We start from the raw sequence: 15,231 nt of genomic DNA, 5'->3' as shown, positions 1-15,231 counted from the left end.
GCGATTACACCGACATCCAGAAATGCACATCAGAGCAGATTTAGGGATGTTTCTAAAGACTTGATGCTCCACTGTGTCTAAGCCCAGCTTGCGTGGTCCATACCAGCAGCTCTGCAGAGAATTATCCTTTATGTCCCACTTCCAAAGGATTTTATAACACTGGTGCAGGTTAGCTGCCTCTATGACTTTCCGTGGCTGGCTTTTAACCTGGACGTGTCAGAGAACACCCCATCTCAGTGCTCCCCAGTGCCGTGCACATGAATTTAAGGCCCCAAAAGCAGTTAGCTGTGGCTCCACAGCAGCCTTGCACAGCCTCAATGTTTCTCCTAGAGCTTCCTCTCTTCTGACAGTAACTCACTCCCTAATTCAAGATGCTTCAGATTCCCTCTTCAAAGATAATCTTTACTGTCAAGCTGGTTGCTGCACAACTGATAGAGTGGCACAGGCTGTAAGAGCTGAGCCAGATAACCTCTGCAGACACAGCAAGGGGAACCATAGCTTTTTCCTCTAGCTGCTACAATTCCTGTAACAATTATGAGGTGAAGGTAAATGATTTATAAAACGTAACATAATAAGATTTGCAGAAATGACCAACCTGAGAGTCACAGAGCGGCAGGGGCCATTTGCCACCCATTAAAACACACTGTGTGTATTAATGGCCTATGTGGCCACCCCGAGACATAATTTATTTAAAGACACACCAAAGTTGAACTGAAATTGGTGCATTAATAGCTTAATAATAATAGATTAATAATAATAATAATATAATTAATAGCTGCCAATATAAATTGAAATAAAAGAACTTAAATTTTGCGTTTTTCCCTACCTAGAGAAACTAACAGAGTTATGTACAGGGGAAATGAGAAGTGACTCAGTTGCTCCCTAGAAGAAGTATTAGCAAAGAACAGACCCTGAAAGTTGAAGCCGAGTCCTCACTTACAACCAGGAAACCACAATTCAGGCAGTAAAGTTTTAAAAACCACAAATAAAGGCTCATTTGGGGCACAGTGATGCAACATAGCCTCTTTGCCGGTACAGAAGCAAATTTCTTTCTAAAGGCTGTGATGCAGGCTGTGTCAGAGAGCATAACCACAAAATAGCCTGTCTTTCTCATCCATTATAGCAATTCCAATGTTCCCAAGTGAAAGGAGTAGAGAGCCTGTAAACATGTCATCAGACCAGCAGTTATGTTTGCTCCATTCAGTTCCTAGCTGAATTGCATTCAATTGTTGCCACTGGTTACCAGTAGGCACTGCTTCAAAATGAATGGGGGTTATTAGAAAAGAACTACAACTTCAAGTAGATTTAATTCCCATTTACTTTTATCATTGCATGAACTTTATGAGAGGTTTCTTTTTATGTTGCCAGCTAGACTATTTCTAAATGAACGATTTATGAGTATTCTAGTATTTGCCATATCACACAGGACATCCAGCTCTACAGTAAGAGGACACATTCAAAGCCCAGAAGAGCTCCTCAGTGCTTGTTTGTACAGCTAAAATTGCAGTTTCTGCTAGTCAAGAATTCTCAAGCAAGGCATTTTTATGACATCCCCTGTTGTTTCATATACTTTGCTTCTTGTAGAAACATCCCCACATGCTAACAAATTCACAACTGCTCTCTGGTAAGTACAGATTAATTAGCTAGTGCATATTTAAGAACAAGTATCTTTTCTCTTTTTGAAATTCAACTGGTCCTTTCCCTCTCAGGTGTGCGGCACCTGTTGCCTCCGTCATCCTCTGACAAAGGGACAATATACAGAGTCACTATGAGTGAGGATAAAGTACTGCTGTCAAACTGACTTATCGTTGTTAACCAGTAAGGTTTCAACAAAATTTCAGCTGGCATTTTATTCAGCACTATGGAAGTGATCCTTGACAATTTGTTCATACTTTGGTACGAACAATTGTCACCATCACATTAAATTCATTTTCATTTTAGTGTTGTAAATGCAGCTTGTTTCTGCAAGGCAAAACTTGTAACTGAAATCTGATCATGGCAAAAATACCAACTTTTAATAGCAGCTTAAGCAAACTGAGCACTAGAACATCCAAGTGGGTGGACAACCTAAGATTGGAATCACAGAATCATTTGAGTTGGAAGGGACCCTTAAAGGTCACCTAGTCCAACCCCCCTACAATGAACAGGGACACCTGCAGCTCAATCAGTTGCTCAGAACCCCCCAACCTGACCTTGAATATCTCCAGGAACAGGGCATCAACCACCTCTCTGGGCAACCTGTTCCAGTGCCTCACCACACTTATCATAAGAAACATTTTTCTTACGTGCAGCCTTGCAACATCCCACCCATAGGGGGAGGGAAGGGTTGATAAGACAAATGCAACCACCCCACATGTTTTGCCTACTCTAAACTAAACTTTTGGTGATTTAATCTGTAGCTGATTGACCAAGTGTTGCTGACAACACAGCCTGAACCCTGGCTCAATGTGATCTGGTTGCTTGAAACATACCTACTTTGAAAAGATTGTATGTTTTGTGTGAGGTCTTTAAATACAAGGTAGCACACACTAAGCTCTGAGGGAGAAACAAACTCAATGAACATCCAGAGGTGTGCAAAAGTCAAACTCCTCAAGCTGTGTAATGTTTCCTGAGAAGTTTCCTGCACTATTCATGGCCAGTAAATGAACCTCCTGACTTAGGTGAATTGCAGTAAAACAAGGTGGGGATCGGAGACACATCCTACCAGGCAAGAAAACAGAATATCTGCCTCAGGAGCATGGATCCACACACCTTTGACGTAGAAGCAATATTGTCAGGGAGTGCTATAAATACTCATATGAGAGTATGAGGGCATAGCAACAGTTCTGGACTCTCAGTTCTGGTTCTGAACCAATGTAAAAATGACAACATAGCACAGACAATAATGACAATAGCACAGGCCAAGGAGATTCCTCTGCAGAGGAAAAGCAAAGCAGATCATGTACGTACAGTGCTGACAAGTCTCCAAAGAAGCCCCACAGGATGGCAGTGGGCATAAGAGCTGCTCTGATTATCGTGGATGCAGCCACTTAGAAGCATCTAGCTGCTGAGCTTAAGGAAACTGGCTAAAATAGCAAAGAGAGCTAGAAAATCAGAAACTTCAATTCCTCAAACCTATCCCTCTAGGACGAGTCTCACTTCTAAATAGAAATCTCAACTGAGAAGGAACAAACTCCTCAAGCCATTGGGAAGCTAAGGATGGAACTCTGTACAGGAGGAGGCAAAGCCTACTGAGCAGCATGGCTGCAGCACCAGCCAGGTAGCTGGGCCTCATGTTCAGCTTTCCCATATCTGAGTACTATATAACCTCTCCGCTATTTTATTAAAAAGACAACTTTCCTTTAAAATTTTGGTACAGCATGCTATATGCTGCAGGATTCTCAGGCAAACCATGCTCAGCAAGATAATCAAGGCCATCAAGAGAGTACGGGAACCCTTTTTGATCCATTACTGGTATGAATCCTGACACCAAGAGCATCATCAAGAAATAAAACAAGCTTCCATCAGACATCTGAATGATGCCACTTCACACAGCAGTCTTTGAGAAGAACAGCAGCTCCAAGGAGGAGCTGTGGCATGTGGCAGGGCCGCCAACCTCCACATTTAATACTAGACCAGGCTGCCCAGGGCCCCATCCCACCTGGCCTTCAACACCTCCAGGGACAGAGCATCTACAACCTGTCTGGGCGATAACAATTTTTTACCCCCCCCCCCCCCCCCCAAAAAAAAAAAAAAAAAGAGCTACTATTTTCCTTCTGCTCTTAGCAGCAAAAGCAAGAGAAGCAAGTAGCAAGCACCTGGCAGAGCACCAGCATTTACTTCAGTACTTCCAGACTGTACTCAGCCCTGCCAGAACAACCCCTCAACAGCCTTGTGAGCTCCTGAAGCTGCTATTAGTTCACACACACATCTTCACTGACAACTGCCAGGGAATACCTGTCCCAGTTGTTCTTATAGTCACGCTGCAGGTTGTGGTTCATAAGAACTGCATGTCTTTTGTGGAATAGCAGTACTGTTTTCCTCCTTTGGGTCAAATCTTTCTGCAGTGCGACCCTCACTGCATGGCATAACAGGATATCGTGGTTGGGGGTTTGTCAAAGGCTCTTGTTTATTTTACATCATGTTTTAAAACAATACGTATTCTGAAGACGACAAACTCTCTAGGCATGGCAGTGTGCTCAGCGACCTGCTGCCAGTATGCCAGGCCTCTCATCGCAGGGCCACCGATCCCTCTGCAGCTGCCTCCTGAAAGGTAGGAGAAGGGAAAGCATTAGCAAGGGAGAAGATGGAATCGTATCATGGAATCAGCTTGATGAGGAACAGAAGGCAGCTGGTGGCTCCTGGCAGGCCTTTCTGCCATGCCATCACCCACAGCTCAGTGCAGGACAGGGCTCACCCCAGGGCACGGGCACTGCTGGGCACAGGGCTTGACGTGCTTCGCTGCACAGAAGCAAAGCTCGGGAGTGACTTGTAACAGATTTAAAGGGGCTTTCAAAGCGAGTCAACCACAACAGAAACCGCCCATGTCCTGTCAAGAAAATAAGACAAGATCACTTCAAACCCTTTCTTCAAACACCCGCAGTTTCCCACTTCGTGAAGGACCCTGCAGTTTCCCCTTCCGTTTGCCGGGCACTCGTTAACGAGGCTGCGGCGCCATCTCCTGGAACGGCTGCTTCTAAAACCGAAACGTCGAAAAACGGATCAAACAAAAACTCCCCGGTTTTCACACACACGTCTACGCACAGCAGGGAGTTGAATTCGAGAACCGCTTAAAAGAAAGAAATACACGAACCCAGATTTATTGGCAAGCAGGTAATTTAGCCCTACAGCTGCGTATGATAGCAGTACTCCTAGCTGCTCGGCTATATTCTCAGTGCATGCTGATAGTGATCAGTGCCATAAGGCATATATTTTCACTGTGGAGGTTGCACTCGTTGTTGCAGATGTATTAATTCTGTTGGTGAGCTATCGCACTGGCTGGGACTGTATCCAGTACCACACATCATCACGTGCATCTCTAGAGTTGTCACATCCATCCAGACAACTACATTTCTCTATATCGGTACAGAATTAAATACTTTGGTTATCTAAAAACATTTCTTACATTAAAATGTTTCAGGGCATGATATTTAAGGCTGTTCCTTAAAAAGAGGCAAAAGTACCGTTATTTTTATGATCTAATCAATGTAACGTAATGGTCCCAGCGCCTCAGGTCTCCCTCAGGAGAAAGGCAGTTTCTGTAGACACGAAAATGTTATCCCTAAAACTGTCAAATGAGTAATATGGGCTAATACTGTGTACACAATGCAGCATCTTGCTTTTGAGCAGAAAAATAACCTTCAGCATTGTGCTGTATTTACCAATATATAATAGCGTATTTGCTAATAAAGCCTGGCAGAAATACTTGTTTTTTTCTTTAACAAAGGGCACTGATGAGCAACGAGTAATGAAGACAGACTTCACCAAGCAGACTGCTTTTCAGCAATGCCATCAACCAGCTGTAAGAATGGATTCGTCAAAGGTGTTCCTGATGCTCTTCTCAAGTACTGTGCTTTTAATAACCCCATTTCCACTGCTTTGTCAAAGAAATAACTGGCCTCAACATGGGGCATGTTAGCTCTGACATCTTTTTAGTCAAACATTATTCTGTGTGCAGTCCTCAGACATTTCCTAGGGCTCCTCTGTTGCTGTAACATTCGCTTTGTCAGAAATGAATTCTGTTTTCATTGCTATAGGCTGAACTCTAGATAAAACTACAGAAGAGTACGCAAGATTTAATTGAGGCAAGCAAGACTGGGTTTGCAGTGACATAAAGCAAGCAAACATTCGCAGTAGAAGATGTCAGTGGTGGTTTACAAGCCTGAAGTGCATGTGTTTGAACATTTCTCTCATAAACAAATAGAGCAGCAGCACACACTGTTGTGACATTTATGACCAACTTTGTAAATAAATACTTAAATCTCCAACTATGTTCTTTGCCTTTTCTAAACACTATCCAGTTTATCCTTTGATGCATTCCAATATTAGCTGTAGTCCACAACAGCAGCAGGTTATTTTTTAAGAGAGAAGTTTTCTCCATCATTTAAATAGGATACTAAAGTCAATGAGGAAATTATTTTTTAAAGCATGTATGTTCTTGATTTCAAATCACATTCATTCAATTATCAAGTAAAGGAGATGGACACAGTGTAAATACCATCCCACTTGCTGTTATCACTTCTGAAAGCAGGAGGTAGGAGGAACGTGACTCAGTTTCTGCAGGATGGTTTAGTTTATACATAGGAATCACACTAAGGTCCCAGGTGCATTACACAGCAGCAAATTTCCTTTGCTGAAAATGAATTCCACTTACTGGAATGATTAAAAGTATTATTAAGTGAGGGCGAGATTTCCAAAAGCTGATCAGTGAAGTAAGCAGATTTTTAGAATTAACCCTCCCTTAAAAATGTACTTAACTAAAAGCACAATTAAAAAAGACATACCCAAAGTAAAGGCTACTACATAGGCCTGCAGATTAGCACGAGTCCACTATCTCAAGAAACAAAGCTCCCTTACACCTACATACCTGTTGCAAAATGAATGGTGTGATTAAAAAGGCATGACGAGATTATTTTATGCACTATATTGTTCCCATCCTTCTGGGGTGCTACCCAGCACCCATACTGTAGGCCCTCACTCTGCACGTGTAACGGGCACGTAGAGAAACAGCTCTCAACTCCTTTCTGCAGTGCACACGTACCCCTTTATACGATGTTGGTAGGCATACAAGTAGCATTTGTATTTCAGTGTCAGCCTTTGCATTGTTCTTAAAGAATCACACAATTTAACCCTCTGATTTACCACCAGGTAATAATGAGCCCTAATCTGCTGCTGAAACTGCAGCTGTCTCCAATTGGCGCATGAAAAGAAATGGATTCTCTCGAGTAATTCCTGCAGGTTTTGAGATTTTACTTCTTCTCTCAACTGCAAGTTCTGATCTCACAGAGACGTACAGGATTTTACAAGGTCTGAAGGTTGCTCAACTGCTTCTACACACTTTCTAAACCACCACTTGAACTCATTCTCCCTTAACCAAAGACAACTTGGATACAGTGCAACAACTGCTTTTGATAGTTAAAGTACGAAAAATCTCAGGGCAACACAATCCCTAATGATACCAGTGTTGAGAAAAAAAACCAAACCAATAAATATTGACCATTTGCTAAGTAGCAATACAACAGTAACGTGTTGTGTGTGACAGTCTGCCCTCACCATCCTTTTAGCTTCATTTTTAGTTAGCACCCAAATCTGTAAGAAATCATCCACGGAGAACTAGAAATTTTTACTATTTCAGACAATTTTTGTCCTTACATAGCCCTTGATTATATCCCAACATTAAAATCTGAATACATTCATTCAAATCATTCTTAAAGAATTATTTTTTATGTGTAGAAATAACATCTCTTCTTATGCACCTCTACGTTCAATGACTGCACAAGGCTCAAAGTCATTCAACCATTTACCTGTTATTCATGGAAAGTACAAAAAACAAAAAAAACCCACAACAGTCCTGCAGAAATCAAAAGACAACAGCACTACAGAAATCACAGAATTGTGGTATTCCTCTTATTCTAAAAAGCTGAGAGCGAAGGAGAGGAGCAGATCTGAGAAGTTGTCAAGTTCTTAGAAACCGATCTGCAACTCAAGTAAATACTGAAAAAAATATCACAAAACAACAGCGCACAATCTCCCGCATCAAACATATTTGCCATTTTTCACATTAGATGCGTGGGAGACAAAAATATCCTATCATTTTAATAGTTGAATTCCTCTCAGTTTCTAAAGTTGGTGCCTGGTGGGAAAGCAACAGTCTGATGCTTTCCTTGGGCTTTACTCAGCATGCCCTGTGAGGAGAGGCTGAGGGCACAGGGCTGGAGAAGAGACTAAAGCAGCCTCATAAAATGGCTTGGGTTGGAAGGGACCTCAAGGATCATGAAGCTCCAACACGCTGCCTGTCACATGCAGGGCTGCCAACCTCCCCATTTAATACCAGACCAGGCTGCCTGGGGCCCCATCCAACCCAGCCTTGAGCACCTCCAGGGACGGGGCATCCACAACCTCTCTGGGCAGCCTGTGCCAGCACCTCACCACTCTCAAAGTAAAGAACCTCCCCTTGATATCCAACCTAAGCTGCAGACTGCTCTCTGCAGCCCCTGAGGAGGGGAAGCAGAAGGAGTTTGTTCTACTTGTGAGTATCTTCACAGCACTGAACTATGTGACACAGCTTATAACCTAAAGAATGTGGCAGCAGTGCTGAGCTGCCTCCGAATTGTCAGGTGGGAGAAATTCACATTGTTAAGGGAAATAATTTCTTCAGCATAAATACAGTAACGAAAACAGATAAAAGAACTTAAACCCTCTGAAAAGGTTTTCTTTTAATTGTTATGTGCTTTTGCCAAAATACCTCTAGGAGGCTGGGTGGATTTTTAGGTTTAATGGAAGTAGCAGTGAACAGAAACTGAACCCCAAAGTTCCAGAATCACAGAAGATCACAACTTGCCAATTTTTATTTCTTCTGTATTTCCTAATCTTTCAAAATAAACTCAAAGGCAGAACACAAAAGAAAATATTGTCTTTTTTTTTTTTTTTAATAAAAATATCAGCATGTTCAGACTTTTGTTTTCCTCAGTGCTATTATTTCAGCTGACGTCTGTCTTCCAATCAGTGTCCACACAGTTCTCAGAGAAACATTCTTATTTCTTCTCCACTTCAGAGCTAAGTTCTGAAACACAATACAGACTACAGAAATCTTTCTGTTTGTTTTGGGGGACGGATGATCTTTTGAAGAAGCTTACCACCCTACTGAGACAAAATTGCCCATTGCTCACATCACCACTTGCAGAAAAATGCTGCTTTAACACTGATTATGTAAGATGAACTCACTTTACTGTGGTCAAGAAATCTGATTTCCTCCCTAAATTCCCCAAACAGTGAAAAATGAAAGACTGATACTGATGAGAAAGCATGGTTTAAATGTAAAAGAATATTTTGGCTCTAAGTGTACACTGAAGAACACCGGGGGAATGCGTGCAGTCACAAACCCCATCTGTTTGTGCTCGATAGCACAACGAGCAAAGCTTTCCCTTCTCATATCAAAGAGTAAGGACAAAAAGGAAGTAATGAAGTGACTGGTAGCTTTAATTTAGAAATGATAACAAATACTTTTTATCTGAAGTTTATGTCAAATGGGAAATAAAACCCAGAGGATGCAGACTAAAATGTCAGGTATTTGTTAGAGAGGTGAATTTGTCCGTCCGAATGATGAGGATAAACAACAGAACCAAAACATTTCTAATGTGACATCCTACAATGATTTTTGAGCCTCCCAAGGGGAAGAAAGGAAGGCAATATACCAGTAAATACGCACATAGCTGCTCAAATCACTGCTACCAATCAGTGCACCAGAGCAGGGTGAACACGTTCCTCGTGTTTCTATTGAGTTGTATTATGCCAAATACAGCAGTCATCACACACATCAACTTTTAACTCACATCTCTAATTTGAGTTACGTTAAAATAATTCCTCAATGGAGAGAAGCGGTGCTGCTTACCTGCATACGAATGGACCTCATGTAAACAGGAGTTTTATTTGAACTTGTTTTGTTTAGTTGACACAAATACAATCTGAATGCAATTCAGCTCTGGCAACTGCTATATTAGAGGTAACACTGAAGGAAAATTATCAACTTTAAATGCAGCAAAATATATATCTAAATTATATACAGAAATATGTATTTCTTTGTATCATGTATAATTATAAAAATGATTTTTTTTATTTTAAAGAAAACATGTCCTTCGCAAGGATGCCAAGATCTTTCACAGAAAAATGTGAGCACACCAAACAACCTCTTCTAGTAAAATCTTAATTACTTTTGAGATACAAAAAAATTGTTAATGGCAACCATGGCCAACCATTTCTGTATTATGTGCAAGCTTATTAAATTTTCTCAGTTGCTTCTATGCAAAAATACTAGAGAAAATTGTAATCACATCAGGAATCTTTAAGAGCCGCCTTCCAGAATTCCAGTTTTGTACTTCAGCTTCAGACATTTATTGTTCAAGAAACAGCTAGAGGTATTTCTGGCATCATCCTTAACAGAACTGCCTGAACCTAACTGCACTAAAAGCACAAATACATCAGATTTAGTTAAGCAAACATACTTGACATACAGTAGGGGAATAAAACAAGAAAAAATAATAAAAAACATCTCCTCTCCCAAAAACAAGCACTTAGATCAAGCAATCCAGTTAAAGGCAATGCAATCTGAACATGTAACCTAGTTAGATTTTATAAAACCAACACCTAGTATCACAATTATGGTACAGTTACATCTTAAGTCTGTCTTCCTGCTTTGCTAAAATATCCAACACCTACCCACTGAGAATCCTATCGTGGAATTTCTATCATTTACAGAAAACTTAGAAATCTTCCTCATTCTTTTGTAATTTAAGTTTTAAATTCTTATGTACCCACCTGCTTTGTCAGTGGTCAAAATAAAAAGTACTCTCCTGCAAGAAAGCACTTACTATGCAATACACCTCAACCTTCCCTTCTTTCCTTAAGTGAAGATTATTTGAATCCACAACATAGGCATTGTGGTAGTCATAAAAACATACATCTCTCAGCTGTGAGTGTAAGTACCCTATTTACTTACCAGTCCTCTAATCCTTTCACATAATTTACCCTCACATTTCATGTTTATCATATCATTCTCATACTTAATTCTCAGTCTAAAAAAAAAAAAAAAAAAGCTTAATACACTCTGAAAACTTAACACAAAGGAAATAAGATTAATTTGACAAGTAATTAGCACAACAGATTCTTAATCAGTAGGCCTGTATATTGCTGTAATTGAAGTAGATGATTTATACAGCAGGGGAGAATGCACCTAATTCACAGTGCATTTCTACCATATGGTTTCTCTCTAGGGTCATCCCATACTTTTCCATGACATTTAGATATGCTGGTACATTTAATTTCATTTATTTCTTCTTCTAGAAGACAATTGATACATAAGTACGAAGACTTCAGAGACAGAGAAAGCTACAATTTCAAAGTTTCTACAGCATTAGAAATGTTATTACTGAATGAGTTCATAGATTTCTTCATTCATATCTTACAACTAAAGTAAAATGCACCAATATCTACTCTGCTTCCCTCAAGCTGTAAGTATGAGAAGAACTTGCTCCTGAACCCCAACGCTCACAGGAAACTCTCTGAAGTCATACGCTTGTTTAGTCCTGTAGCAGCTTCTGCTACATAATCAAGTAACAGGTTTCCAAAAATTTCAGCTATTAGTTAACGAGAGGAAAATCAAACTCAGACCTGACTAAAAGAGACAACTAACCAACTGTATTAACTAAACAATGACCAGACTCAAACTGAAGCAGTGGCTCTCCAACTTCTGCTATTGAACTCCAAATCCAGCTTACTGAAGTACTGCTGGCTACCATCCTCTGGTCCCCTTGTAGAGTATCTAAGCATGTTCACCACAGGTTTTTCCCGTTCAGCTTGTTTCCTAACATTTCTCTCTCTCTCTCTCTCTAGTCTTAAAACCACTCTGTTTCTTGTCTCATCAGAATACCAGTACAGCAGTACAATACAGCAATACAACAGTAATAGCACTGTGATCTACTGGTGGCTCCACGCGCCAGAAAACATTCTGATGGGCACAGAATGATGCTCTGGCAATGCTTGCTGAGGTAATACCACATATTAGCGCCCTAATTAAAGAAGCCATTGCATAAAGAATAGGAGGTAGAAGGCATTTCAAGAGACCTCCTTTCCTACTTGCTAACAAAAGCAGAATTGAATCCAGAGTTCAGTAGCCATCAAGCAGCTAAGTGTTCTCTGGTCGTTTTACCTACAGCTCATCCTATTGCCCGCAGATCTTCTGTTTGCCCACCCCATTTCCAGGGAATTCAGTCTATGAGTTTGAAAAGCCATGAAAACTGCAGAAGCTGTCATATTTGCTGTGAGCAGATCTGCATGGTCATATCATTGGCATTTTTAAAAGCCAGGTTAAAACAACTAACTTTCAATTCATCCCTTCCTACGTGAGTGTTCTGTATGTTAAGATACCTGAAAACTGCACTGATACAGTAGCACTTATTTTAACTTGTATTACGAATAAACTGCACATGCTGTTTTACAGACAATATATATTTGTAAACTTGCTCATGCAAAATTAGTGTGCACAACAGGGATATTTGTTTTCTAATCCCCACACCTTAAAAAATGACATTTATGTCTGCTTCTTTTTGAACTGTGCCAAAGCCCCCTCTTTAATATAATAAATCTTACACAGGATTTATCTGCCAGCCAAACCAATTTATGAAGCTGAAACAAAAAAAAGTTATACAAAAACATGGTGCACCTGGATGCTTGATTCCCACCTCCCCCACACCTCTTTGTTGTTGTCTACAAATAGAAAGAGTAAACAAAAGAAAAAAAAAATCATGGTCACAAAATTTTAACATTTTAATCCTAAATGTTACAAGGAAAATGGATGTTGGAACCTACTTCCATACACCATGCGTCAACTTTTTAATTCCCAAATGTGGCCAAATCCACTAAAACAAGAGTGGTTAACAAACGCTGGATTATGGAAATACATTTCTGGAATAGATGCTAGAAAAGCAACAATGGGAAAAGCCAACTGTCTCCATAAAGGTAAATAAAGTGGAACAATGTGTAGATTAGATATTTTTTTCTGTTTCTTACTCATAACCTGTCAATTCAGTGCATCTTATGGTTCAACATAATGGTCCCCATTTTGGGCAAACATTTAACTAGTGTCCATAGATTCCAAGTTAGTGGATGAGGAATCTTTTTGGATACTTTCAAAGATAGTTGCCAGCTCGGTGTTAGAGCTTATCTGTGACTGGAATTCACTCATTAACGGACTCTTTTCTGCTTCTGGAATGGTTAGAAGTGCTGCTACTGCCCTCATCGCAGATCGTTTCAGTTCATCTTGCTTTTCAAACTCCTGTTTCACTGAATTTGCCTTTACCTAGGGAAAAAAGTGAAAATGTTTGAAAATGTAGCTCAACTCTCCCTCTAAACCCACCTTAACCCACACTTATCTTATAAAGACCTATTTCCTTTCACTAGACCAAAATTGAACACTGTACAATAAACAGAAAAATGCTGCACATTACCAATTACCAAATAAAAATGTTAGCAGCTAACCTCTAGCTAGTAGAGTCAGTAAATAACACTGAAATGGTGTTATCACAAATACTTCCAGACTTCAGAGAACAAAAGTTAAACAAAAAAATCTGCTTTTATTAAAATAATCTATTAGTCTTCTCTTGATTTCAGTGATAAATTATTATTAAAAACAGCAAAAATTCTTGACAGTCAATATAACAGATTACAGTAATGGGGAAAAGAAAGATAAATCAGGCATTAAATCAGTATCAGAGCACATAGCTGAATCAAGATGAGTAGGAGTAGGAGACCAACTGTGCCAAAACCCAAAAATCTCACTGTATAAATGAGGAAAAAAAACACCCCAACAAAACAAACCAAAAGCAGCACCATTTTATGCTACCTTCATCACTCTAATGTTTGTCTGCAACAACATAATCATCAGAAGTCAGAAAAAGCCTTAGCATTCTACTTTCACTGTTTATAATAACACACATGTTGCTGAAGTAGCAGCTACGTTTTTGAGAAACAAAAAAAATGGCAAAGAACCAGGACTTTTAAAAATGAGCTGACCATTTTGCTCTGTAATTTGTAGTTCAAGGAGAAGTAATACATGTATAAGGATCCACGTATTTGCATCGTTCTGCAGTTTACAAACTATAATTCAGGAAAAGCTCTAGCAGTACACCTAGATTACAAGCAGCGTTCTTCATACACAAATTCCTTTATAATTCTGTACAGCAACACAAGTTAATTAACAAACAGAAGTTGCAATTTAAAACAATACCTTAGTTGTACATGTAGCACGCAGAGGTTCAACAAGCCTATCCAATCTCTGCAGCACTGCACTTGGACAAAGGGTCGACAGTCTCACCAACATTAAAAAGGTTAGCATCTAGTTGGAGAGAACACCAAAAAAATCAGTCATGCACAACACAGTTATTTCCTAGAACACTGTGCAACCGTTCACAGCAACACTTTAATGATATTTTAAATAATGAAATATTTAAACACACAAGGTAGCATTCTTACCATTTCAGTCCACTCACTATTCAAAACATTTCTTGCTTGCTTACATAGCAAAATGACAGCTAACCTTAATGTCATAGTGATCCTTCAAGCCATCTTCAACATGGTTTAGGAATTCAAATATATCTAGTCTATCCAAACAGCTATCCAAAAGAGTATACATGCATTCAAAGGCAGCTTTCCTAATGTCCAAACCATCATCAACTGTGTGCTTAAATGGTCCCATTTCCACCTGTCAGCAAATAAAAACAAAGTTAAAAAATAATACATTTAGACAAACGGAGTCTATTCGCGTTAATCTAGTCACATTTTTCTTAGTTAACATACCTCTCTGATTAATTCCTTCCGGACTTTTGTTTCATTGTAAAGATGAGGAAGCACAGTATCTAAGAGGTCCCTTATTAATGATGGTTTATTGTGTGCAGCTGAGTTAAATGTCACTAGGGCTACTCTTCTGACATTGAGATCCGGGTCCTCCAATGTTTTCAAAAAATCACCTGCAATTGCAATAAACTGCAATAAATCAACAAATTCCTAAGTTACCAGAAGATAAGCCTACTCAGTATGTATTGGTGTAACAAGGCCTGTCTCCATACATTTTCATGTTAGTTTCTGGTGCTCTGTAGCATTGCTTTGGTAAAACAAAAGCCTGCAGAAACAAGTATTCCCACCCCCACAGTATTTAGCAACTTCCAAGAGCGCTGAACCTTTAAAGAGGAGAAAAACAGGGTGTAAACAAAGCAGCTTCTACACCCACAAAAATAAGGTAACGAGACTAAAAATTAGAGATTCTTGAAGTAGTAGATAGCAGTAGTTCACTTACTGTATTCAATACCCAAAAAGTATTTCCAGAAATCAAAGGGGTAAAGCAGTTTTAATGGAAGATAGTAGGAGAAGCCCACACACATAATCAATCAACTCATTAATGTATTATTAAAAAAAAAAAATAAAGATTAGCAATGAAAGTAAGGTAAGAGCTGACATTGCCTCACCATAAATAAACAACTTGCT

General features: G+C 39.6%; 1 protein-coding gene across 1 annotated transcript in view; it reads right to left on the bottom strand.

Annotated features, from left to right (window-relative positions):
- Positions 1 to 12,498: 12,498 nt before the first annotated feature.
- CAND1 (cullin associated and neddylation dissociated 1) overlaps positions 12,499 to 15,231 on the bottom strand; it is a 28,619-nt gene continuing 25,886 nt past the window's right edge. Inside the window, exons 12-15 of the mRNA XM_042872534.1 lie at positions 14,548 to 14,717; positions 14,288 to 14,452; positions 13,979 to 14,086; positions 12,499 to 13,051 (exon numbers count right to left, since the gene is read on the bottom strand). Coding sequence (XP_042728468.1) covers positions 12,827 to 13,051; positions 13,979 to 14,086; positions 14,288 to 14,452; positions 14,548 to 14,717 — 668 coding nt within the window. The 3' untranslated portion in view covers positions 12,499 to 12,826. The remainder of the gene's footprint in view (positions 13,052 to 13,978; positions 14,087 to 14,287; positions 14,453 to 14,547; positions 14,718 to 15,231) is intronic.

The sequence above is a fragment of the Lagopus leucura genome, unplaced genomic scaffold (assembly GCF_019238085.1).
Source record: "Lagopus leucura isolate 7727_CA_CO unplaced genomic scaffold, USGS_WTPT01 Super-Scaffold_100008, whole genome shotgun sequence".
Classification (NCBI taxonomy): Eukaryota; Metazoa; Chordata; class Aves; order Galliformes; family Phasianidae; genus Lagopus; species Lagopus leucura.
Note: the sequence above shows the minus strand (reverse complement) of the source record. Positions and strands in the feature narration are given on the sequence as shown.